This window comes from Tribolium madens, unplaced genomic scaffold, assembly GCF_015345945.1.
Source record: "Tribolium madens isolate multiple individuals breed KSU strain unplaced genomic scaffold, Tmad_KSU_1.1 Scaffold_7;HRSCAF=85;Tcas5.2_LG10, whole genome shotgun sequence".
NCBI lineage: Eukaryota > Metazoa > Arthropoda > Insecta > Coleoptera > Tenebrionidae > Tribolium > Tribolium madens.
In genome coordinates, this window is record NW_025401050.1 from 10,479,003 (window position 1) to 10,505,541 (window position 26,539).

Here is a 26,539-nt window from a genome sequence, read left to right on the forward strand (position 1 = left end):
ATTTTGTCAAAATTTATTTATTTTGTTTCTTATTTTATAGCATTGATATAAGGGTACCACCAAAATAGATGGTACCAAAAGTCTTGTTTTAGTAGCGTAAACAACATTTCACGCAACCAAAACCTAAAGTAATTGAGTTAATAGAAATTTTAAGTAGTTTTTGGTACCACCATGTCATGGTACCACCAAAAAATACTTTTTTGATTAACTAACGCATTTTGTGATAGTAGAAATCAATTTTAAGGATAACTTGTAATAAAATATAATAGTAGAGGATAGAGTAAGAGGGTGGTACCAATTTTTGGATATTGGTACTACTTCAGTTAAATAAAAAACATTTATTAAAATATAAAATTACAATCAGATTACATTCCTAAAACCTCATAATTACATTAAATTAATCAGTTATTACACTATCTACAACTCGGTGGTGGTCTCAACCGGCGAATGGTCGTACGAGAACCCTAAATGCGAGTAGTCCTTCTTCTCTTTGAACATCACATTGTCATTACTCGGACTGGCATTCATTTCGTCATCATCCGGCCTTAAAACAAAGCATATAGCAAAGGTACCACTTTGGTACCACTTTGGAACCACTTTGGTACCACTTACCTATATTTCAACACGTGCCCTTCCCCGACACTGGACGCCCTTACAGTAGTCGCAGACTCGCTACTGACCGGACTTTGCCCCCCATACTTCTTCAAATTATTATCTTTACTGATATAACTGACATTATCAAGACTAAAAGCATGGTTCTTGTTACTAAAATCAAGATGGAGGTCGTTGTAGTCATCTTGTTCGTCCACTGGTACGCACATTTGTAGTACTTGCGTTTCGTACTCTTTCAAATTTGGTTCCACGTACACGGTATCGTACCGGGTTGGACTCGCTGGTACCACATACTGGCGCTGGAGTTGGTCCTTGTAGGACTTGTACCGCGACCATGACACACAAATATATATAATCCCAACTATTCCAAGGACAAAAATGATACAAGCAATGATGATCAAAGCGTAAGGGAACACTTCGCCATTGAAGGAGGCTATGGACGCGGTTTTGACCTTGTGGAGTACCAATGGTTCATGGATGTTGAACGCGGTGTTCTGGATTTGGCCGGTAATGTCAAATGTGATATTATCCATGGCCGCCTTGTCGAAAATCGAGCGTTTGACTAGAGTACTATTTCGGGGGAGGATCATGTCGGTTTCGGGGTCAATCACGTAGAACCAAATATCGGTACCTGAAGGGTCACTTTCGAGGGTACCATTGGTACCAATGAACTCTCTTGTGGTCAGTTTCTCAACACCGACGATAAGACCAGTTTGGTCTTGGATAATATCAGTTATCAAAGTTAGTTTTTTTTGGACTATGTCTGGTTTTGCGTCTCCTATCACTAGTACCAAACGATTGTCTTTTGTTATCAAATTGATAACAACAGGTGCTTGGATTTCGTTGTGGTCAGTCGCATTGGGGTTATCACGGGTTTTGACAGTCAATTTGAAGGGTAATTGACTATCGTCGATGTCGTCAAAAGTCTTTTTCGTTTTGATAATACCGGTACCAGAGTCAATAGAAAAGTACTCGGTTTTGTCAAGGGAAAATTGGAGTTTTCCGAATTTTCCACTGTCTTTATCATCAGCCTTGATTTGGGTTACTGTCGATAAAAGAGGGGAGTTGGCTGTAATAGCCGCGTGGTACTTCTTGGTACCACTCGGGAAAATAAAAAAGGGAACATTATCATTGACATCAACTATGTTAATAGTAACTTCGGTTACACTAAACTCCTTGTTGATGAACCCTTGGAGTGACATTATTTGGACTTCGAGTTGGTACCCCTCCTCAAATTCAAAATCAATGGTACCATTTAAGTACAAAGCACAATTGCGGTCTTCAGTCACATTGACGAGAAATTTTCCTAGAAATAAATGAAATGATAAAAAAGGCAAAATCAGTGGTACCAATGGTACTTTCGTCATTTCCAGAGATTATGACACACTTGAGTGGGATATTCCCGCCATGGGTTCGACTATTCACAATAGTCAAAGTTTTGATTTTGGTACCAGTAGTTGCATTTTCTGGTACCTGGACGTGGTACGACGTTTCGGCGAATTTCAAACCAACTTCAGGAGCGACTGTTGCCACATGTTGGATGTAAATATCTAAAGTTATAACTGAGGATAATTGTGGTTCCCCCAAGTCGTACGCCCGAACGTCGACCTGAAAAACACAATTAGACATTTCCAGCGGTACCACTTGATGGTACCTGGTATTCCGTATCAATTTCTTTTTTGAGATCATTTGTTACTTTTAAAATTCCACTATCTGAATCAATTTGGAAGTACTTTGTGGCCTTTCCGCGTCCTATAATCTCATACCGGACCTTATTCCCCGGTGCGGTACCATCCGAATCCGTTGCAACCAAATTAGTGACAGGAGTACCAATCCCCACATCATCATCAAGTGTGATAGGGTGTGGTATGATGGTAAACACCGGTGGTATGTCATTGCGATCATCAACATTAATGATGACCTTGGTGGTACTACCTTCCCGATTCGACATATTTTCAAGAGTACCAATGGTTAGGACGTGCTGACTGTCTTTCTCGTAGTCCAAACCGCGGATTGTGTACACCGCGCCGCTGTTTTCGTCAATCCTGAAAAGGTCAGTTGGGCCTTGATGGATGACATAGGTGATTTTTTTGACAGTGTCGAGGTCTTCAGCCTGGAATTTGGACTCGTTATTGGTACTCGAGTATTAGGACGTGAGGTACCTTAACGTCGGTTACGAAATAGTCGGGGATGTTTTCGGGTACCACCACTTCATATAGCGATTTTGTGAAGATTGGTACCTCGTCTTCGATGTCTATAACGGAGATGGAGACAGTGGCGGTGGCGAGGCGGGGGTCAGGGGCGCCGTCTTTGGCCGTCACCACAAACTGGTAGTTCTGTAATGGTACCAATCAAAAATTTGGACTTTTTTGGTACTATTGAAAAGTACCTTTTGGGTTTCGTAGTCCAATGCACGGTTGGTTCTTATCTCTCCGGTCTCATTATCAACGTCAAAGGGCATACCAGAGGGTATGGAGTACGTAACAAGGGCATTAATACCCTCATCGGCGTCTATAGCCTTCACAAAACCCACCGAAGTACTATTCAAGCCTTCTTTCACAGAAAAACTATACGGATCGCCTACAAATTCCGGATTCTTATCATTTATATCAGTCACTTTTATATTAAGGGTGGCTGTGGATGATAATTTACCGGCATCTTCGGCCTTTATTATCTAAAAAAAATATTTAATGGCTGAAGAATTAGGAAAAAAACCTACAAGTTTGTATCTAGTCAAATCCTCCCGATCCAATTTTCGGATGACTGTGATCACACCCGATTTGGAACCAATTGAAAATTGTCTCAGGTCGTTTCCTGAGACTATTGAGTAAGTCACTGGGTCATTTTCAGGGTCCATAGCCTAAAAAAAAATATTGTGCCACCAAAATGACCAGATTTGGGTCCAAATGAAATGTTTTGGTTTGACTTTTGGGGGTCAAATCTGGCTATTTTGAATCTCCTAATTCCAAATATAGCCTTGGTTTGAAAATTTAAGCCTTTATTTTCAATTTTTGCCACTAGAATGACCCGATTTGTATCCCCTTGAAACGCCTTGGTTGGGTTTTTACTATTTAGTGGCAATTTATCGGTCTTATCCGACTAGTTTGGACTTTAAGTGTGTTATTTAACAATTTGGGCCTTAATGGACCCTTTCAAAAATTTCCAAATTTTGGGCAAAGTACTCGTGGTAGAATTTTTTTTTGCACATTTGAAATCCTTACCGTGATCGTAGCCACCGTGGAGTTGATGGTGGCCCCCTCGCTGACCTCAATCTCATACACCGACTGTTCAAAAACGGGGCTTTGTGTGTTGGGCCCTGGACTGATGGTCACTTCCACTATGGCTTGGGTGTATAGCCCCCCTTTATCCGTCGCTTGGACGGTCAAACTGTACTGATCGCCGGCATTTAACTTCCCCACTGTCTCAAGTACCCCCGAATTGGGGTCAATCCGAAACTTGTTATTTCCATTATTCGAAACGTGATAAATCGAGTATGTAACTACTGCGTTATCACCTTCATCATTATCAGTCGCTTTGATTGTCGCTACTTTACGTTTCACATCACCGGCGGGGACCGCCACGGGGGCTATAATGGGCAACATGGGGGCGTTATCGTTAACATCGTTCAAGTGCACGGTCACAGACATGGGGGCACTTGCGGCGGTACCACCTCTCTCGCGAGCGACAAGCTGGAATTTGAAACGGCCGGGGTTGGGGGGGTCGCGGTCTAGATTGTTCTCGTTGACCAACAAGTGCCCCATTTTGTCGATTGTGAAAAAAGGGGTCGTTAGTTCGAAGGAGTAGGAGGGGGTGGGGTCATTAGGGCCCTAAAACACAATTTTGGGGGTGAAAAATTAAAGTTGGTGCAAACTCACAAAATCCTTATCAGTCACTGATATAACCAATGGTACCCCTTGCGAGTCTAGGACTTTCTCCCCAATTGGGGAGTTTTCGTTAACGAACCCTTCGGATGCTGATAATTCAATTTCAGGAGGGTTTGCATCGACTGGTTTTACAGTAATGAAAAGTTTCGCTGTTGTTGAGCGTTTTGCTTCGGATATCTCTTGTGCCTGGAGGAAAAATCAAAGTTTGACCCAGTTTTTAGCTTGTAATTGGGGAAAATTACGTGTAATAAGCTTCATATCGGAGAAATAAAAACGCAAATATTGACTGCTTGGAATAAATTAAAAAAGTAATTAAGATACACGCAAAGTTAGCCGAAATTCAATGAAATAATCAATAATTTTAAGAAAAAAGTTAAAAATCCAAGTAGGCAGTTCTTGTAGTACCACAAGAGTGAAAAAGAAAACAAGAGTTGGTACTAATTTTGGCTAAAATTTAATTTTGAAGTCAAAGAACCAAACGGTACCACCGCTACACACAAAATTAGCCGAAATTCAACGATGTAATCAATAATTTTAAGAAAAAAATCAAAAACCCAACTAGGCAGGTCTTGTGGTGCCACAAGAGTGAAACAAACAACAAGACTTGTTACTAATTTTCGCCGAAATTCAATTTTGAAGTCAAAGAACCAAACGGTACTACCGCTACACGCAAAATTAGCCTAAATTCAACGATGTAAGCAATAATTTTAAGAAAAAAGTTAAAAATGCAAGTAGACACGCCTTGTAGTACCACAAGAGTGAAACAGAAAACAAGAGTTGTCACTAATTTTGGCTAAAATTCAATTTTGAAGTCAAGGAACCAAACGGTACCACCGTTACACGCAAAGTTAGCCGAAATTCAACGATGTAAGCAATAACTTTACGAAAAAAGTTAAAAATTCAAGTAGGCAGGCCTTGTGGTACCACAAGAGTGAAAAAGAAAACAAGAGTTGTTAGTAATTTTGGCCAAAATTCAATTTTGAAGTCAAAGAACCAAACGGTACTACCGCTACACCGAAATTCAACGAAATAAGCAATAATTTTAAGAAAAAAGTTAAAAACCCAAGTAGGCAGGCGTTGTAGTACCACAAGAGTGAAAAAGAAAACAAGAGTTGTTATTAATTTTGACTAAAATTCAATTTTGAAGTCAAGGAACCAAACGGTACTACCGCTACACGCAAAGTTAGCCGAAATTCAACGATGTAAGCAATAATTTTAAGAGAAAAGTTAAAAATCTAAGTAGGCAGGCCTTGTGGTACCACAAGACTGAAAAAAAAACAAGAGTTGTTACTAATTTTAGCCAAAATTCAATTTTATTTCAAGAACCAAACGGTACTACCACTATTGGTGCTGTGGTACTATCACATTGAACAATTTTGGTACCACTAATTCACATTATTTTAGTTTCCATGTCATCAAACAATCATTAAAATGGTAAATGGTACCACTATTGGTACCACCTTACCTTGATGATGATGTTAAATTGTTTGGTGGTTGAGGTGTCCACGGCTTTGACTTGTCTCACAGCCCCCGTTTCTGGGTCAATTTGGAAGTACTCCGAGTACGATTCAGGGGTACCACTAACAAAAGAGTAGTGAATAGGCGAGTTGATGGTATCCATGTCCACTGCTTGAATTTTTTCGGGTGAAATATTAAGAATCCCGTGGAGAACACCACTGGAGACCTAAAAAACACACATTTAGTAAAATTTTCTCAAAAAATTGAGTGGTACCGAGGCTGAGTATTCGGGATTGATGCAGGTACCATCCAACAGCATGCACCCCTTGTATATGAAGGATGGGTTTTGGTCGTCGTCATCTTTAATATTGACTACAAGCGTCGTCGTTGATGATAGTCGTTGCGTGTCGTCGTGAGCCCGGTCCTAGAACCCACAATGGTACCACTGGTACTACAAAACCGGTTATTACGTACCGCAGCCACGACGGTGACGTAATATCTCTGAGTCTTCTCAAAGTCTAGAGTTCTGTTAACCGTAACTTGACCCTGATGTGGTAAATTAATGGCGAAGTACCCGAACCCATCTTCGCTGTGAACCCTATCGTCGTCCTCGTGAGCTAAATTCTCGCCTTTCACAATCGAATACTCGACTAAGCCATTGACGCCGGCGTCTTTATCTTTGGCTAAAATGTCTTGGAAGATTGTGGTACCGACAGGTGTGAGCTGGAAAAAGACTTGAGTACCAGTGGTACCACTAATTTTTGGGTAAATTACCTCCGAAATGCTCGTTTCGTATGGCGTGTTAACGAATTCAGGTGCATTATCGTTAATATCACTCAGTCTTACAATTATTGGTACAGTTCGTTTCTTGTGAGTCGATTTAATTGTGCAAATTAACTAAAAAAAGTACCAGTTACTAAACTGTATAAATTATGCATAATTATAATTAATTTGCAAGTTGTGGTGCAAGTACTTGGCTAATTTGCGTTCGAGATTGATTTGATCGATGCAAAACAGTCAATGGCCGCGAGTGGTACCACTACTACAAGTCGTACCAGTACCATGCACTTTATTTTTTTTTACATTTTCTAAATTAAGAAATAAGTGGTTCCAAACAAGCAATTTAGACCTTTTTAAAAAATGTGGTACCAAGTTTTTTAAAAATAGTACCAGTCGTACCAAGATGTAGTGTCAAATTTTTCTAGTAGTATCAAGAATAGTAAATTTGCAGTTTAACATATTAATAAAGATAATGGTCCTTTTTCAATTTCTAGTAATACATTTATATCGGTGGTACCACCTTAATAAGATATCTGATATAGTTAAGTTTTTTTTCAAAATACTTTATTTTGGGTTAGAACAAGAGTGATAATTTTTGTAAGTATATGATTATAGTACAATGGTACCAGTTTTTGCAGTAGTACCATCTTGAAATGTCAATCAAGCCACCCACACATTCGTATATTTGCTACTATTTAGCGCAACGTACATAAGTGGTTCAAGCAAGCAATTTAGACCTCTTTAAAGAGTGTGGTACCAAGTTTCTAAAAATAGTACTAGTAGTACCAAAATGTGGTGTCAAATTTAGTACTAAGAATAGGAAAATTTGTTGTTTAATATTAGTCAAGATAATACTAATTTTTCAATTTCTACTAATACATAAATATCAAAATAGTACCTCGATGGTACTAACTTAATAAGATACGTGATACACTTTAATTTTTCTTAAAATATTTCATTTTGGGTTACAACAGTAGTAATAATTTTCGTATGTATATGATTATAGTTCTATGGTACCACTTTTTTGCTGTAGTACCCATCTTGCAATGCCAGTCAAATCACCCCACACTTTCAAATATTTGCTGCTATTTAGCGAAACGTAGATAAATGGTTACAAGCAAGAAATTTGGACCTACTCAATGAGTGTGGTACCAACTTTTAAAAAATAGTACTAGTAGTACCAAAATGTGGTGTCAATTTTTTGTCTATAGTACCAAGAATAGTAAAATTTATAGTTTAATATACTACTGAAGATAATGGTACTTTTTCAATTTCTGATAATACAGATATATCAAAATAGTACCTCGGTGGTACTAACTTAATAAGATATGTAATAGTTAATAGTTTTTCTGTAATTATTTTATTTACAACAATAGTGCTAATTCTTGTGTGTATATAATTATAGTACTATAGTACCACTTTTTGCGGTAGTACCCATCTTGAAATGCCAGTCAAACCACCCACTTTCGCATATTTGCTACTATTTAGCGCAACGTAGATAAGTGGTTCCAATCAAGCAATTTGGACCTCCTTAAAGAGTGTGGTACCAAGTTTTTAAAAATAGTACTAGTAGTACCAAAATGTAGTGCCAAATTTGTCTTGTGGTACCAAGAATAATAAAATTTGTAGTTTAATCTAATAATCAAGATAATGGTACTTTTCCAATTTCTAGTAATACATATATATCTAAATTATATATCTAAATAGCACCTTGGTGGTACTAACTTAATAAGATATGTGATAGAGTTTAGTTTTTCTAAAAATATTTTGTTTTGGATTACAACAACAGTGCTAATTCTTGAATGTATATGATTATAGTACTATGGTACCACTTTTATGCACTAGTACCCACACTTTCGCATATTTGCTACTATTTAGCGCAACGTAGATAAATGGTTCTAAGCAAGCAATTAAGAGTCTGGTACCAAGTTCTTAAAAATAGTACTAGTAGTACCAAAATGGAGTGGCAAATTTTGCCTGTAGTACCAAGAATAGTAACATTTTTAATTTAATATACTAATCAAGATAATGGTACTACTTTTTCAATTTCTAGTAATACATATATATTAAAATAGTACCTCAGTAGTACTAACTTAATAAGATATGTGATACAGTTTAATTTTTCTAAAAAGAGTTCATTTTGGGTTACAACAATACTGCTAATTTTTTTATGTAAATGATTATAGTACTATGGTATCACTTTTTTTTACTATTTCACACGATAAGTGGTTCCAATCAAGCAATTTAGACCTCTTTAAAGAGTGTGGTACCAAGTTTTTAAAAATAGTACTAATAGTACCAAAATGTAGTGATAATTTTTTCTAGTAGTACCAAGAATAATAAAATTTGTAGTTTAATATACTAATCAAGGTAATGGTACTTTTTTTAATTTCTAGTACTACATAATATCTAAATAGTACCCGGTGGTACTAACTTAATAAGATATGCGATACAGTTTTGTTTTTCTGCAAATTAATTTTTGCAGTAGTACCCATCTTAAAATGTCAATCAAGCCATCCCCACTTTCGCATATTTGCTACAATTTCGCGTAACGTAGATAAGTGGTTCCAAGCAAGCAATTTAAAGAGTGGTGCCAAGTTTTTAAAAATAGTACCAGTAGTACCAAAATGTAGTGTCAAATTTTACCTCTAGTACCAAGAACATTAAAATTTGTAGTTTAATGTACTAATCAAGATGATAGTACTGTTTCAATTTCTAGTACTACATATATATCAAAGTGGTACCTCGGTGGTACTACCTTTATGAGAGATGCGCTACAGTTTAACATTTCTGCAAATGGCAATTCTCGCATGTTTATTATTATGGTACTACGGTACCACTTGTGGGTACCACTTTTGCATCTTGAAATGCCAGTCAAGCCACCCACACCTTCCGCTCGCTTAAAACCTTCGCATATTTGCGACAATTCAACGCAACCTTGATTTTTTCCTTTCTTCCTTAACCACCGAAAAATACTTTCCCGTTAATTTCAGTCACGAAACAAGCTTAAATAATCGCTTCTGTAACAGTAGTACCTTTCACTTAGCGAAAGTACCTGAAAAACAATATGCGAGAGACTGTTCTCGTCCCGATCCAGGGGTGCCAACAGTTGCAGTTTTTTCCCATTGAGGAAAAACAGTGCAGGTCCTTTGGGAAAAGCCAAATCGAGGAAAATATCAACATTGGGTTCGCCCACAATTGGTAACTCTGGCGGAACGGTTTCTTGACTAATTGCTGAAATGGGCAAAAATCAGATAAGCGTGTCGACTTACAAAACCGCTGATTAGGAAATTAATTAAAGCAAACAATTGCAACCTAATTAAAACACTCACATTTTCCGCGACTTTCTTCAATGTCCAATATTATGTTCGATTGACCCGACTCCACTTCACATAACCCTGAAACATAATTAATTAATTAATTAATTAATTAAGTACACAATTGAATCGATTGCGAAGCTCCCAACTCATTACAGACACAATTATCAAAGATGGAGGTACAAAAACTAGCATTAAAACGACCAAAAACCAATTTTTTGTTACAGAATTTCGAAAATTCGGCTATCTACCTAAATATCCTTAAACCCACAGCGAAATACTCCTTATATCTCGGATTTTCGCCGTTTACCACCAAAAACGGCCAAATAGTACTATCCCGTACCCGTCTAGTACCTAGTACTATTCTAGTACTCACAAACATCACCCTTACTATCATCTACTCGAACAGTTTCACCGAAACTGGCAATTTCACTAAAGCTGAAACCATCAAATTTTTGACACTTTTCCGCGACTTGGGTAGTACCACCATCATGGTACTCAATCTCTTCAACTCGCAATTTTACTTTGAGAAAAAATTGGCCCAAATGAGAGAAGTCCATTATGTTGATACACAATTGAAAGAAATGGGCCTGGATTTTGATAAGAGCCAAGTTTTGGTTAAACGACATTTGGTACTGCTTTTGGTACTCGTCAATTGGATTTTCACCACTTGTGGGGAGGTTTTCAGCGCATGGGTGCGTCACGATAACCAAATTTTGTTCTTTTTGGTCAATTGGTACCCGAGATTGATCATCGGGATCATGAATAGTACCCTAAATTTGATATTTCTGCTGATCCAGACTAGGTTTGAGATGATAAACGAGGTTATCACCAAGGAAATTGTTAGGTACCCAAACAGTACCCGGGTTGGTACCACTATCAAAAAGTTGATCACTATTCACAAAATTCTAGTGAAAGTGAGTAGAGAAATCAACTCGATTTTTGCATTCCAAGTACTCATGTGTACCACCATGAATTTTGTACTCCTAATCGGGGATTTACACACCTCCATGTATATCATTTTCTTCGATTTGTTTTATCATCACTATAAAATTGTCCTTGATATGATAAAAAATTGTATCACTTATGTTTTTGAACTGTTTTATTTATCAAAACGTGCGAGTGATCTTTGTAATGAAGCAAACAGAACCAAGGTACTACTCCTCGGGTTAAACATTGATATTGATAAGGAGAATGAACGCAATGTGGTAAGTACCACTTATCAAAATTTGGTATTTTATCACCATTTCCAGGTCATCACTTCGGCCTTGAAACTGATGCAAAACAAGCTTGAGATTACAGCTTGTCGCTTGTTTAATATTGATAATGCACTACTATTTTCGGTATTTTGGTACTAGTTTGATATTTTTGATAATTGATGTCCGGTTCTAGATATGTGGAGCCGCCTCTTCGTACTTGTTTATTATGTTACAGCTTGATATTGGGAGCAAAATACAAGCCACAAATTCAACTTTGTAACTTATCAAAAATAGTAGTACTATTTGATGTTTACGTGATATTGTGTCAAGAATAAAGAATCAAACTTAACTTTATGAATTTTATTATTAAGCTGAAGCATAACAAAGATATAGGTGAAAACGGCATTACTTGGAATTTTGGTATTGATATTGGTATTGATATTGATATTGGTATTGATATTGGTATTGATATTGGTATTGATATTGGTATTGGTATTGGTATTGATATTGGTATTGATATTGGTATTGATATCGGTATTGATATTGGTATTGATATTGGTATTGGTATTGATATTGATATTTGATAATCAAATCCTTACCGAATGAAGCAAGGAATAATTGATATTGATAAGTCTAAACGGTGTTATTTCGACTTTGGTGTTTGATAATTTCAAACTGGAAGCTACAATCTTATCAAAAGTTTGATAAAAGGACCGATTAATTATATACGATTATTTTATATACGATAATATTTTGTACTATATTTTTAACATCGATAAAAGCAACAATACCTTTATTAGTATCAAAAAAGATAACGCTGATACTCGTGTAGATAACAAGTCACAAACTCAACTTTGTAACTTATCAAAAATAGTAGTACTATTTGATATTTTCGTGATATTGTGTCAAGAATAAAGAATCAAACTTAATTTTATAAAACTTTATTATTAAACTGGAGCATAACAAAAATATAGGTAAAAACGGCGTTACATAGCTGGAATTTTGTTATTGATATTGATATTTGATAATCAATTCCTTACCGAATGAAGCAACGAATAATTGATATTGAAAAGTCTAAACGCTGTTATTTGGACTTTGGTGTTTGATAATTTCAAACCAGAAACTACAATCTTATCAAAAATTTGATAAAATCCCCGATTATCAAAAAACTTACAAAATTCCGTTTTTCTTCATCTAGAATACCAACATCGCTTTCTAGTAGTAGTTGTCTTGTCATGTTTGCCTAAAACTATCAATTTTGATTATTATCAAAATTTTTGATACTAGTACCTGGAAGCAAAGATCGCTACATCTCTTGACCAAATAGAACAATTCGATAATATTTTGTACTATATTTTTAACAGCGATAAAAGCAACAATACCTTTATTAGTATCAAAAAGGAGAACACTGATACCCGTGTACATATCAAGTACCGTTTGAGCAAAATAAAAAGTCACAGATATCAAAATCTGGAACCCAAACAACGAATTCAAAATTTTAATCAACAGTTGTAGTTTTTTGTGACATGAAAGTAAGTCCAAAACTGTGGCCTTTTTTAGGCCTTTTTGGACGAATAGCTTGTTTATCAATTCGACTCGGTTTTGGACTATCAAAGTTTGTATCAAAAAATAGGTAAAAAACGTGGTGGAAAAAATTCGGGAGTATTGAAGGGTGATAAAATTTGAGAAATAGTCGTTCCTTTTGAGGAGAATTTGAGTGATAAGCTCTGATGATAAGTTTAGAGCAAAAACTGTAATAATGATAAGGGCAATTGAAGTTTTTTTGTGCTTCAGTACTAGGTTTGATAATCGTTTTTTTTGTCCAAGAGCCTCTAGTTTGATATCAATTTCTAGTAACATCTTCCGAATTAATTTCAAGTCTCCATTTCGAAATACTATTCGATATAGGATTGACAACATATTTAAACCCCAGAAGAAGACTCGACAAAATACTACTAGTGCTATAGTAGTAGCTCTAGTAACGTTCAAAAATTGATAATTTTTGATGAAAATCCACGTCGATACAAACCACACTGTCTGATATAGTACCACTCGTAAAAGTTTGAATTTGGAGTAGACCAAACCCGTTTTTGTGACCTTGAAGATGTTTAACCCTAAAATATCACTCGCGATAAGTATAGGTTTAAAAACTTCGTCCAAGGAAACCATTTTGTGGCCAGTTATTGATCCACGAAAGCGTAAACAACAATCAAATTAATCCAATTTTTCTCCAATCAATAGACATTTTCACACTTATGGTCAGTCCAAACTTATCAATTCCAAGATGAAAACCTTATCAATCCGCCAAATCACCCTTCCAACATCCATCACTTTTCAAATTCTAGGAATCAACTTTAGCTCGTACCACAACCGTTCCAGAATTAAACTTTTGATAACAGTACTATATTTATCAATTTTCGGGTACTACCTTCAAGTTTTCGCCAAGTTTTTTACACGTCCATCAAAATTTGCCTTGTGGCGAGTACTTAAACTTGTCACATTTTGTCGTACTTTTGGAGCTGCTGTTTTCATGGTTCTAGTACTAGTACTAGGACACGTCAAGTTCTACCAACATTTAGTACTCCTTGCACGTCAGATTAAAGAAATTGACAGGAGTTTAAGCACGATGGGGTTTGATGAGTACCTTGCAAAGGCCAACTACCGACATCGTAGTAGTACTATCAAATTGATAATTTTGATAAATGTGATTTTCAATGTTCTATTGGAAGTGTACCGAATATGGAAATTTGGATTTGGATACTGTGTCACAAACATTTATCCCAAACTAGTGATAAGTACCATGAATATAGTATTTTATCAATTTGCAATTATTATAGAAGAACGCTTCAAAATTATCAATAAACTGTTTCAAAATCGTGTCAAAAGTACTCGTGTCGTACTATTACACAAATCTTTAACACATATTTCGAGAAGTTTGAACTCGATTTTTAATATACATTTCTTAGGTTTGATAGTACTCTACTTCGTTATTATCACAGCTGAAATGCATGTTTGTACCTTCTATTTTCTCTTTAATGTCTCATCAAAATTCTCCCTAATTGTGTTTATGGCGGCTAAAAATAGTATAAGTAGTACTTTTGAAATTTGTTATTTGACAAAAAGGTGTACTAGTCTTTGTTACCAGGTGATTGATAATATGGCCTTTCCCTAGTACTATTATCAATTTTTAAGGCCAATCGTTCGAAGAAGCTGTTACTGGGTACTAGAATTGATATTTTTCGGGAAAATGAACGAAATGAGGTGAGTACTATTTTTGTGACATTGTAGTACTAGTACTCCTATTGTAGATTATCAATTTAACGTTAAAAATAATGAGGAGTGAGCTAAAAATAACCGCTTGTGGCCTTTTCACTATCAATAATAGTTTATTGTACTCGGTGAGTACTATCAAAATTTTTGATAATTTCAAAATTTTCTCAATTTCTAGCTATTCGGAAGTGCATGCTCATACATTTTCGTAATGCTTCAATTTGATAAAGACAATTAATCATTATAATCAATTCCATTTATCATTAATTTAGTAAAAGTTTTAATCATCAAAATGAACCTCCAGCAAGTCCTACAACCTGCAACTATCAAATTGCAAATTTTGGGTTACAATTTTGGGAAATTATCAAAACTTAAAATTTTGCATACTATCACTAGTTTGATAGTGTGTCTAGTAGTGACCTTTTTCTATTGGAAGAATCGTAAGGTCAAATTTGGGTTTGCGTTAAACAAGGTTGTGTTCACGGCGGCTGTGAGTCGCTCACTGGGGACGATTCTAGTGATGATAATGGTACTATCACTGGGTTATTTGGGTTATTTTAACAAAATCGTGGTTTTGACCAAGAAAATCAGCGATATTGATCAAGTTTTCAGCGAGTTTGGACTTGATATTGGTACTCTCAATCAAAAACATAGAAAAATTCTAGTGGTACTAGTACTAGTAAATTTATTTCTCCATGGTTTGGTAGACTGGTCTACGGTACGTTTGGTACCTTTGAACCCGTACCAATTTTTGGTCGCGGTTGTGTACCCCAGAATGGTAGTTAGTACCTTCAATATAGTCTTCTATGTCTATACCCAAATCCTTGAGGAGAGGTTCAAATTGATGAATTTGATAATAGTACAAGAACAATATTTTTCAAAAAAGATCAAAAGTCTGGTAGTACTCCACAAAACTTTGGTTAAAGTTGCTAGAAAATTGAACCAAATTTTTGGACCACAACTCCTGTTGTGGGTTTTATTGAGTGTCATGGTCGTGACTCTCGAGCTCCATGTTTTCTTTTTTTCCCTTTTTAACAAGCTTTTAGGGCAGTACCCTACTGGTACCATAGCTGTCAAAAATGCATCACTTTTTATTTTTGATTTGATTTTTATCGCCCACAGGTGTAATAAATTATGCAATGAGGTCAGTATTGATATTTTTGATAAATTTTTGATAATTGGTTTAAGGCCAATAAAACGGTTTTTTTATGCTACAGTTTCAAAGTTGATATCAACGATGAAGAAACAAGAAATGATTTTACCAAATTACAATTAAAGTTATCAAATAAGCTTGAAATAACAGCTTGTCGAGTATTCAAAATTGATAATTCCCTTTTTCTGGAAGTAAGTATCAAAGTCGTTAAAATTGATTAAATTGTGTTTTATTTCAGATATTCGGATCTATTGCTTCTTATTTATTCATAATGTTACAATTTGATGGGCTTATTACTTAAGAAAGTTTTACAAAATCGATTATTTAGTTTCTTTAAGTTGGTCGCAATGTACGAACAAATTTTTTACCCAATTGATACAATATCAAAAATTTTTGGTACTCATCAATCAAAAGTGAGAATTGTACAATGTTTGATAAGTACCACCGGGATAGTACTACTATCACTTTACTACTATTTCTATCAATTGAGCGAAATCGTGAAGACAGTCCAATTTCTAGTAGTACTACGGTACTTCTCACAACTGATAGGTTTAGTACTCATGGTAATCATCAATTTTTTTCAATTTGGACGAGTACAAGACGTACTTTCAAATCTAGCTCAAGTCGATCAAGAATTGATAAAGTTAGGCCAACAACGAGGCCTTATCAAAATTAACCAAAATCACAAAAAATGGGCTAGAATCCTAGTACTTGTTTTCAATGTTGGGGCCAACATTTGCGGGATAACTTTTAGTGTTCTCTTGAGGAAGAATCCTGAAATCGTCCATTTGATAGTACTCGCGTATCCTCGGATAGTACTGTGTAACTTTAGTACGACCTTCTTTGTACTATCAATAATGTTACAAGACCGATTTTCCATCATTAACAAAGTACTAAACAGAAAAAAGTGTCACAATTTTGATAGTACTATCACACGACTAGTACAAGTCCATTCGAATTTGATCAAAATTATTGATAAAATCAATAAAATTTTTAATCCCGTGATAATGTACTTTTTTACTATCGATTTTGTACTAATTTTGGGCGACTTGTATATCATTTCGAGTACTATCTTGTTCAATATTAGTTCAAATAATAAACTTATGGCTTCTTTGATAAAAAATTGTGTTTTTTATATCACCGAATTGATATATTTTACAGTCAGATCAGCACGACTTTGCTCCGAGGTAAGTGAGTAGTACTATCAAGAGTACTATCAAATATCATATTGTAGGCCAATCGGACTGTTATTGCTTTGACTGGACTACCTGTACAAATAGTTGATGAAAAAAACAGAAATGCGGTCGTTTTTCCAGTCTTAAGAATGCTTGAAAATCGAGTCCAAATCACAGCTTTTGGCTTCTTTAGTTTGGACTACGAATTGTTATTTTCGGTAAGTCCAAACTAGTTTGGATAATGAGTACCATTTTTTTCAGATGTGGAGTACTACTTTCTCTTATTTGTTTATAATGTTACAAATTAACACCGACAAGTAGTTTTATCACAATATCAAAATATAGTACTACTATCAATCGATGCTAGTATTAGTGCAATAAGACACAATTAGTTGTATTTGTGTGGTACTACCTCCTCTTATTTACTTTTTATGTTCCAATTCGAATTTAAAGATCAATAAACAATTAATTATGTTAAAAGCTGTTTTATTTACTTATTAAACTAATTGTTAAAAACATGTTTTCGTCCAGTTATTGATAAAATAATGATAAGACTTACAACCCAACAAATTTTTACCCTCCTATGGACATTATCGAAATTTTTTGGAATGACACCAATTTACCTCAACCAAAAAAAAATAATTTTCACAAAAACATCACTCTTTTGTTGTTTAACATGGATCACAGTTTGTATCACAAGTCTAGTAACATTCTTTAACAACTTGCCACACACTATCAGTCACGATTTTGTCAAAATGAGGTCGATTCGAGTCCTTCTAGCCCTTCATTCGGCCGGAATGTTTGTTTTAGTGGTTTTGATACTAGTTTTCGTGTTTGTAAACTGGGCCAAAGTACGTCATCAAGTCAAAATTTTGTTACTGATTGATTTAGAATTGAAAAAACTCTATCAAAGTCACAATGAAATCAAATTGATCATAGTACTAGGACTCGAATTGCTCGTTTTTAATGTTTTGAGTGGGGCATACATGGCGGCAATCAAACCAAACAATCGGGTAGTTTTTTTTGTTATTATGACCCTCCCGAGAATGGTAGTCAGTCATATGTTTGTGATTTATAGTACCATTATCGTGGTACTATATCAAAATTTCAAAATAGTTAATAAAATCATCACAAAACGGTTTGATTCAACCCGAATCCGTCAAGTGTTACTTTTACATAAAAAATTGACCAAGATTGGTACTACCATAAATTCAGTGTTCTCAATCCAATTGATAGTTTTTATCACAACTAGTTTTGTACTACTAGTTGGTGATTTGTACGTAATTTTGTATATGGTTCTCACCAAGATTCATACAAAGTACTGTACGACTTTGATAGGACTTGTCAAAAATTGTATAATTATTATCTTCGAACTGTACTATTTATCAAATGTGTGTCAAAATGTTTGTGATGAGGTGAGTACCAATTATCATTGATAACGTCCAATGAGTGATTTAAAGGCAAATCGGACGAAATTCCTACTTGTTTGTACCAAAATTGGTATCAACGAAGAGAAGAAACGAAATTTGGTACCATTTTGTGATAATAGTACTAGAATTATAGTGTTTGGATTTCAGGTGATTGGTTCCGTTTTTCGACTCATGCACCGACATTTGGAAATCACAGCTTTAAAATTGTTTACGATTGATAACAAGTTGTTGTTTGGGGTACCAAGGTACTATAGTACGATTTGTGATAATAGTACTATTCCAGATTTTTGGGGCCGTTGCATCTTATCTCTTTATTGTGCTGCAATTAGATGTTGTACCAATACTATAACTAGTACTACTAGTACTAGATATATCAAACTGAAGCATGACGAACAAATACGAAAATGCGGTACCACACATCTGAAAATTCGATCAAACATTTGGTACTTCTAGTGATGATTACAAACCGAGAGAATTAGGGTTTTCTTCAATGGGAATAAATTGAAAACTGTTATTTCTAGTTCGTTTCTCAACATATCAAAGTACGACTCTATTATCTAAAATTTGGTTTCAAAAATGGTGAAATATTAATAGAAACTTACAATTTCGCGTCCAAAATTATTAAAACCAATCCGGGTACCCAAAAGTACGACTTTGGTACCATTCGCCTCCTTACACAAATCAGCCGCCATTTTGATAAAAAAGAACAATTCAAAAGTGTAAAGTAGACAGTTTTGGGCATTAGCTAGAACCACTTTCCAGTGAACTAAATACATTTTCAAAATTAGAGAATACACAAACATATATAAGTCCCCAACAAGAAGAATAAAATAAAGGATAAAAAGTACCAAAATATGGGGGACAAAAATCGAGTTTAAGTTTTTACAAATTTCAACTCCAGTTTGATGAATCAAGGTTAATTGCCTAATTTTATGAATTGGGTACTTGGGTAGAACATTATTAATGACCTTGAAACGTTCATACATCACTTTGGCCAAAATCAAAAAAGTGGTACTCGTGGTACTAATAATAAATTTCGTGGCGGCGACTAAAATAAAGAACAAAACTCGGTTATTAGCTTTACACAAACAATTCAGAAGAGTTAACACAAAATTGAAGAAAAAATGCACAAAAAGGAGTAGTACCACCAAAAATTTGTAACTTTTTTTGTTACTTTTCACGATGGGTTTCTTGTAACCCAATTTGACCAACTCTTGGTCAAGTCTGGTAATCTTGTCCAAAAGTGGTACCACCTGCTTGTCCCTCCAAAAACTCGTCAAGAGAGTGAAAGTCACAAAGGAGACATAGCCGATGTAGCGAAAATTTGCAAGAAATTTAAAAGTTTTGATTTTGCTAAACTCTTTATGCAGTTTTGATGAGAAACTCGTCAAGTAGAAGAAGGCCACGGTGAGATATAGCACCAAAATTATCAAAATTTTTAGTCGTACTGAACTGAGATTTTTGGTACTTGCGAAGGTACCACCAAGGAGGCGGTTTAGGGTCACTAGAGGTGTTAAAATTTGCCCAAGTTTCAGCATTTTCACCGGTGTTTGACTGTTTTTTTCCTTTCAGTCAATCAATAATTAATTACTCAACCTATTTAATCATGAAAATTGATAAGAATACTACAAACACCACCTCGGAGTAATCATTTTTTCAATAATCCAAAAAAATTTACTTTGAAAAAAAAACATGATGGTACTTTTTTCACGATCTTGAAACAAATTCAAAATTTGGAACCCACTTTTCACAAAATAGGTACTACTAAATAGAAAAATTAGGTAAATCAAGCAATGATGGTACTATTGAGTGGTACTACTTATTGTGATTTTCGAAAAAATAGTACCAACAAATTAATAGTAAAAGTCAAAAATTGATGATCACAAAGATAAAAAATGAGGTAAAAAATATTTTTTCTAATTTATTATAATTAGTGGTACTTCAGGAGTACCTCTTGTAGAAAAGCTACAGTATAAATGTCACGTGTAAATTTCACAATTCTTGTTGACAAAGTAACATTTGGTTCTTTATCGATAAAAACAATTTTTCAATTGTGGTACTTTAGGAGTACCACTATTGTAGAAAAAATACAGTATGAACTAGAGGTGTAAATTTACAAATTTTCTTATTAAAAAGACTTCCATATATCGACTGAATTAAATAAATGAGTTATCGATTGTAATAAATTAAAAAAAAACATGGTGGTACTTTTTTCACGACCTGAAAACAAATTCAAAATTTGGAATCCACTTTTCACAAGATAGGTACTACTAAATAGAAAAATTAAGCTAGCAATGATGGTACTGTTGAGTGGTACCACTTATTGTGTGATTTTCAAGAAAATAGTACCAACAAATTAATACTAAAAGTCAAAAATTGATGATAACAAAGATAAAAAATGAGGTACTAAACAAAAAAAAAATTTTTTTTATTTATTTTAGTTAGTGGTACTTCAGGAGTACCTCTTGTAGAAAAAATACAGTATAAACCTCACGTGTAAATGTTGCAATTCTTGTTGACAAACTAACATCTGGTTCTTTATCGATAAAAACAATTTGTCAATTGTGGTACGTTAGGAGTACCACCATTGTAGAAAAAATACAGTATGAACCACACGCGTTATTTTACAATTTTTGTTATTAAAACACTTCCATATATCGACTGAATTAAATAAATGAGTTATCAATTTAATAAATTAAAAAAAAATCATGGTGGTACTTTTTTCACAATCTTGAAACAAATTCAAAATTTGAAACCCCACTTTTCAGAAAATAGGTACACAAAATAGAAAAATTAAGAAAATCACGCAATGATGGTACTGTTGAGTGGTACCACTTTTTGTGTGATTTTCAAGAAAATAATACCAACAAATTAATACTAAAAGTCAAAAATTGATGATCAAAAATATAAAAAATGAAGTACTACCCAAAAAAAAATTAATTTATTATAATTAGTGGTACTTCAGGAGTACCTTTGTAGAAAAACTAGAGTGTAAACCTCACGTGTAAATGTTACAATTCTTGTTGACAAACTAACATCTGGTTCTTAATCGATAAAGACAATTTTTCAATTGTGGTACTTTAGGAGTACCACCATTGTAGAAAAAACACAATAAGAACCACATGCGTAAATTTACAAATTTTGTTATTAAAACACATCCATATATCGACCGAATTAAATAAATGAGTTATTGATTTTAATAAATTTAAGTGCTTTAATAGAATTGGTCCTTAATAGCACTTTGGGGCACACTCAATCTAATCAACCATGAATACGTTTCAAATTTTCCGTTCAATTAAAATATTGGCCGATATTTTTGGTTTAAGCCCTTTGAACCAAAATCTGACCTTGTCCCCCCTTAAAGTACTCCAAATTGTGATTTTTGGTACCACTTGTGTCTACTTGACGTACCTCTACATTTGGCATATTTTCACCGGAATGACCTTCAGTGGTGTGGCGTCTCCTACTATCATGAAATTTATCCTCACGTGTCGTACGGGTTCCTTCACGTGTCTCATGGTCGTGGTGGTACTTTCAAGTGGTACCACTTTTAAACTAATGAGGAAATCGTTCAAAAAACTTGCTAAAATCGATGAGGAGTTGGTAAAATTGGGCCAGAAAGGGTACCTTGAGCGACGCAATGGAGATATATGTCGTATTGGGGTACTACTCCAAATTGTAATGTTTCTAGTGTTTGATACCCTTGGGGGTTTGTATAGTACCTCTAGTAAAAGTTCGAAAAAAGTTGAGTATTTTTTGGTACATTGGTACCCCCGTATGCTGATAAGTATCAAACTAGTGGCCCAGTTTTTGGTACTAATGGTACTCAAAGCTCGGTTTGAGTCCATCAACAACATTTTGGGTACCAAAACAGTACCAATTGGTACTATTGACAACTTGGTTAAGATGCACACTAATCTGGTCAAAATTTCCGAAGTGGTTCATGAGGGTTTTTCACTTTTTTGCCTAATTTGGATCAGTGTGATTTTTGTGGTACTAATAGGTGACGCCTATGCTGTTCTTAATGCGGTACTTTTTGACAATGTGTACAAATCGTTGCCTATTGTCTTAAGTATTGTTAAAAATTGTCTCAGTTATTGTTTCAATTTGTACCACTTGGCCTCAAAATCGAACCAATTGTGTCGCGAGGTAAGTACCAAAAGTGTGAGTGGTACCACTGATCAATTTTCAGGCACAGGCCACTAAGACCGTTCTTTTGGGAATCAAAATAGACATTTGCAAGGAAGAGGAACGAAATTCGGTATGGTACCACTTGGTAGTACCAATTGATAATTTTTTCAAGGTCATAGCGTCAGTTTTGCGATTAATGGAAAACAAATTAGAGATAACTGCATGCCGGCTTTTTAATATTGATAACGCGTTGTTATTTGCGGTACGATAGGTGTTTATAAAAGTGGTACTGAAATGGTACTTTCAGATTTGTGGTTCCGCGTTTTCGTATTTGTTCATCATGGTCCAGTTTGACATCAATGGGACGAAAAACCACAATGGTACCACCAATGGTACCATGTGAACGTTATGGTACTCACCTGCAAGTACTGTCTGGAGGCCACAACAAGCCAGGAGAGCAAAAATCAGGCGCTGGTTCGCCATCTGGAACCAAATAAATTTTTGAGGTTACTGCTGTCGTACCATTTTAACGGTATTTCAATCTCATTCAGAGTGTCACCGATTCATTCTCCGTTAGTTTTAGTTAGAATTAAGAAAGTAAAATAATCAATTTTTGGTCATTTCTAGTAACCTAAATTGATAAAAACAAGGTTTGTGTGATAATAATGGTACTAAAATTTGCGATAAGAGACACGCGATTGGTGTCATCGAATTTTTTATGTAAGATCTGATAATTTAGGAGGTAATACCTGTAATTACAATAATTACAGCGTCAATTTATTACTGTATTATTACAAAAGTGACATTTTAAAAGCTGCCATTAACTTGTAATTCTTAATTAAATTGCTAAATTTGTCGGTGAGGTGGAAAAATCGACTTCCGGTGACATTTATTAGTTAGTTCACTCAACTCTGGGATTCCTTCAAGATGAAACATTTTTGTTGCATTGTTGGCAACATGTGTGAGATTATTTCGATTGTGTGAAGTTCTAAGGCACCACCTGTTCGGTTTTTTTTTTCTAGTTCATTTTTTTGAATTAATTCTAGTTAAATTCTAAAACAGAAAAAAAATCCTTTGGAAAGAATTTTATACAATTTCTGAAACAGAAATTTCTGATTTTTTAAAGAAGACTTGTTTGCAATAATTTTCTTTTACTATTTCTTTAACTCTTTATTGTTAACATAAACTGCAAAAAAAACAGAACTAGAAGGATTTTTAAATTAGGTATATCTCTAATTTCTGAATGATAATACTAGAAAGAAAAAACTTTCTTTTCGTAGATTTGGAAAACCTTTTCCTAAAAATTGAAAAGGTAATTAAATCCTCACATCTGTTTAGTAGTAAAATTAGGTATTAAAAAACTCATTTTTGGCTTTTAAAAATAGAAATTTCTTAATTTAAATTTTTTTTTAATTTTGAAACCAAGCAAACTACTATCTACAATTTTTGAAACAAAAATTTCTGATTTTTGAACAAAAAACAGGTTTTTGTTAACAATCGTTGTTCAAAAGTAGGTATATCAAAATGAGCCTTAATGGTTATAAAATTTTCTTTATAAATTAAGAAATTTTTATTTTGTCACTTTAAAAAATTTCTGTTACCCTCTAGGACCATGTGTGTAAAAAAAAACAACTAAAAAATTGTTTCACCAAAAAGAACACCTCTTCTGTTTTAGGAAATCGCCAAAATACAATTTCTGAAACAGAAATTTCTGATTTTTTAAAGAGAAGAGTTTCTTGAAATAATTTTCTTTTACTATTTCTTTAACACTTTATTGTTAACATAAACTGCAAAAAACAGAACTAAGATGGTTTTTAAATAATATTTCTGATTTCTGATTGATAATACAAGAAAGAAAAAACTTTTTTTGTAGTTTTGGAAAACCCTTTCCTAAACATTAAAAAGATGATAAAATTCGTAGTAAAATTAGGTATTGAAAAACTCATTTTTACCTTTTAAAAACAGAAATTTCCGAATTTAATCAAATATTTTTTTTTATTTTTAAACCAAGCAAACTACTATCTACAATTTCTGAAACAAAAATTTCTGATTTTTGAACGAAAAACCAGTTTTTTGTTAACAATCGTTGCTCAAAAGTATATCAAAATGAACACTAATGGTTATAAAATTTTCTTTATAATTTAAGAAATATCTAATTTGCCCCTTTAAGAAATTTCTTTTACCCTCTAGGAACATGTATGTAAAAGAAAAAACAATTCAAAATTTGTTTAACCAAAAAAACACCTCTTCTGTTTTAGTAAATCCCTGAAATACAATTTCCGAAACAGAAATTTCTGATTTTGAAATCTAATCCTCCTCAAACAATTTTATACCACTATTTCTTCAAATTAAGGAAAACTACAATAAACAGTAAGGACCAGAACTGTTATAAAATGCTTAATTTTTACCTTTCAAAAACAGAAATTTCTGAATTTCATTTTTTTTTAATTTTGAAACCAAGCGAACTACTATCTTCAATTTCTGAAACAAAAATGTATGATATTTGAACAAAAAACAGTTTTTTGTTGCCCAAAAGTATATCAAAATGAATCTTAATTGTTATAAAATTTTCTTTATACTTTAGAAAATTTCTAATTTTTCACTTAAAGTAATTTCTTTTACCCTCTAGGACTATGTGTGTAAAAGATAAAACAGAAAAACATTTTACCAAAATTCTCACAATAAATACAATTTCTGAAACAGAAATTTCTGATTTTGAAATGTAATCTTCCTTAAACAATTTTCTATTACTATTTCTTCAAATTAATGAAAACTACAGACCAGAACGGCTTTCATATAGATAACTGCTATAAAAAACTTGATTTTTGCTTTTCAAAAACAGAAATTTCTGAATTTCGAATTTAACGAAACAGTCATTTTGTACATTTTTTTACTTTGAAGAAAAACAAACTACTACCCACAATTTCTGAAACAAAAATTTTTGTTTTTTGTACCAGTTTAAGAAATTTCTTTTAGCTTCCAAGACTATGCGTGTAAACAGAAAAACAATTAAAATTTTGTTTAACCAATAGAAACACTGTTGGTAAATACCCAAAGTTCTGACACCGAATACAATTTCTGAAACAGAAATTTCTGATTTTGAAATCTAATCCTCAATCAATTTTCTATTACTATTTTATAAAATTAATGAAAACTACAGTAAAAAGTAACTTTTTTCCCAGAAATAGAAATTTCTGAATTTCAAATTTAACGAACCTTTTTACAATCTTAAAGTTGTTTTTACCAACATATTTTAATTTTGAGACGAAACAAACTCCTACCCAAAATTTCTAAAACAAGTTTTTTGTACCAGTTTAAGAAATTTCTTATTACCTTCTAATGGAAAAAATTAAAATTTAACTCTGTTTCTGATTTTTTCAACTATAAAATGTTACATTAGAGCTCACAAAAATTTGATTTGAACGAATTGAAAGACTTTCTTAGTAGTGTGTAAATACAGAAACAATATTTTTTTTATTTTGTTTGGCCAATAGAAACACTGCTTCTGTTTCGGTAAATCCCGGAAATTCTCACACGGTGTGTCACTCAAAACCCCGTTATTCGCATTTTTATCTCGCGTTTAATATTTACAAACCTCTCCGTTAGTTTTCCTGTTTCCGTTAACAATTTACATAACAATACAAATCTTCATGAGTAAAAACAGTCATTTCAGACACGAAAACAGTGCGAAAATTGTCTCTTTTTCCACTCTGTCGACCCCAACGAATGTAAATTTACCACTTTTACTTAGCTGCAGATCAATTGTAGAAACTTTATTAGAAAATTTATCTCAGGAGACTTTCTCTCAACAGAAAAAATCCATCGGTGGCGTTTATATCGACGTAAATATGAATAATAATAAGAAAATGGTGATAACGAAAAAAAATTAAACTGGTATGGAGGAATGTGAAAGGAGTACTTATAAAATTCTGCATAGATTATATCTTGGGGGCTCATCATAAATCGTTGATGCAATCAAGAGTGCATAATTGCGCATTTCAAAGAGAAGAAGAAACAGTTGACACAAATTGTGAAGAAAAAAAAAACTGAAGACAGATTTTTAAGTCAAATTTTTTATGCATTCACTAGTCAAAAAACAAGAAAAATCATAAAAATTTAAGTAGGGAACA

At 33.9% G+C, this 26,539-nt stretch overlaps 2 protein-coding genes across 2 annotated transcripts in view; one reads left to right on the plus strand and one right to left on the minus strand.

The window, feature by feature from the left end:
• Positions 1–323: 323 nt before the first annotated feature.
• Positions 324–26,539, minus strand: part of LOC123009723 (cadherin-99C) — a 28,445-nt gene continuing 2,229 nt past the window's right edge. Inside the window, exons 2-17 of the mRNA XM_044406209.1 lie at positions 22,829–22,892; positions 10,067–10,132; positions 9,790–9,968; positions 6,729–6,851; positions 6,429–6,677; positions 6,229–6,378; positions 5,962–6,180; positions 4,488–4,682; positions 3,834–4,439; positions 3,332–3,472; positions 3,002–3,286; positions 2,775–2,948; positions 2,267–2,725; positions 1,971–2,220; positions 613–1,918; positions 324–544 (exon numbers count right to left, since the gene is read on the minus strand). Of these exons, the coding sequence (XP_044262144.1) occupies positions 418–544; positions 613–1,918; positions 1,971–2,220; positions 2,267–2,725; positions 2,775–2,948; positions 3,002–3,286; positions 3,332–3,472; positions 3,834–4,439; positions 4,488–4,682; positions 5,962–6,180; positions 6,229–6,378; positions 6,429–6,677; positions 6,729–6,851; positions 9,790–9,968; positions 10,067–10,132; positions 22,829–22,892 (4,593 nt within the window). The 3' untranslated portion in view covers positions 324–417. The remainder of the gene's footprint in view (positions 545–612; positions 1,919–1,970; positions 2,221–2,266; positions 2,726–2,774; positions 2,949–3,001; positions 3,287–3,331; positions 3,473–3,833; positions 4,440–4,487; positions 4,683–5,961; positions 6,181–6,228; positions 6,379–6,428; positions 6,678–6,728; positions 6,852–9,789; positions 9,969–10,066; positions 10,133–22,828; positions 22,893–26,539) is intronic.
• LOC123009724 lies at positions 14,813–15,894 on the plus strand. The gene is made up of 2 exons (XM_044406210.1): positions 14,813–15,664; positions 15,709–15,894. Exons 1-2 carry the CDS (start codon positions 14,813–14,815, stop codon positions 15,892–15,894), a joined length of 1,038 nt encoding a protein of 345 aa, XP_044262145.1.

Bases quoted from the DNA above. Each gene is read 5' to 3' on its own strand.
- LOC123009724 (XM_044406210.1), top strand. From the start codon at position 14,813: ATGAACCTCCAGCAAGTCCTACAACCTGCAACTATCAAATTGCAAATT. The intron at 15,665-15,708 runs GTCAGTATTGAT...AATTGGTTTAAG, and splicing joins GTAATAAATTATGCAATGAG to GCCAATAAAACGGTTTTTTT.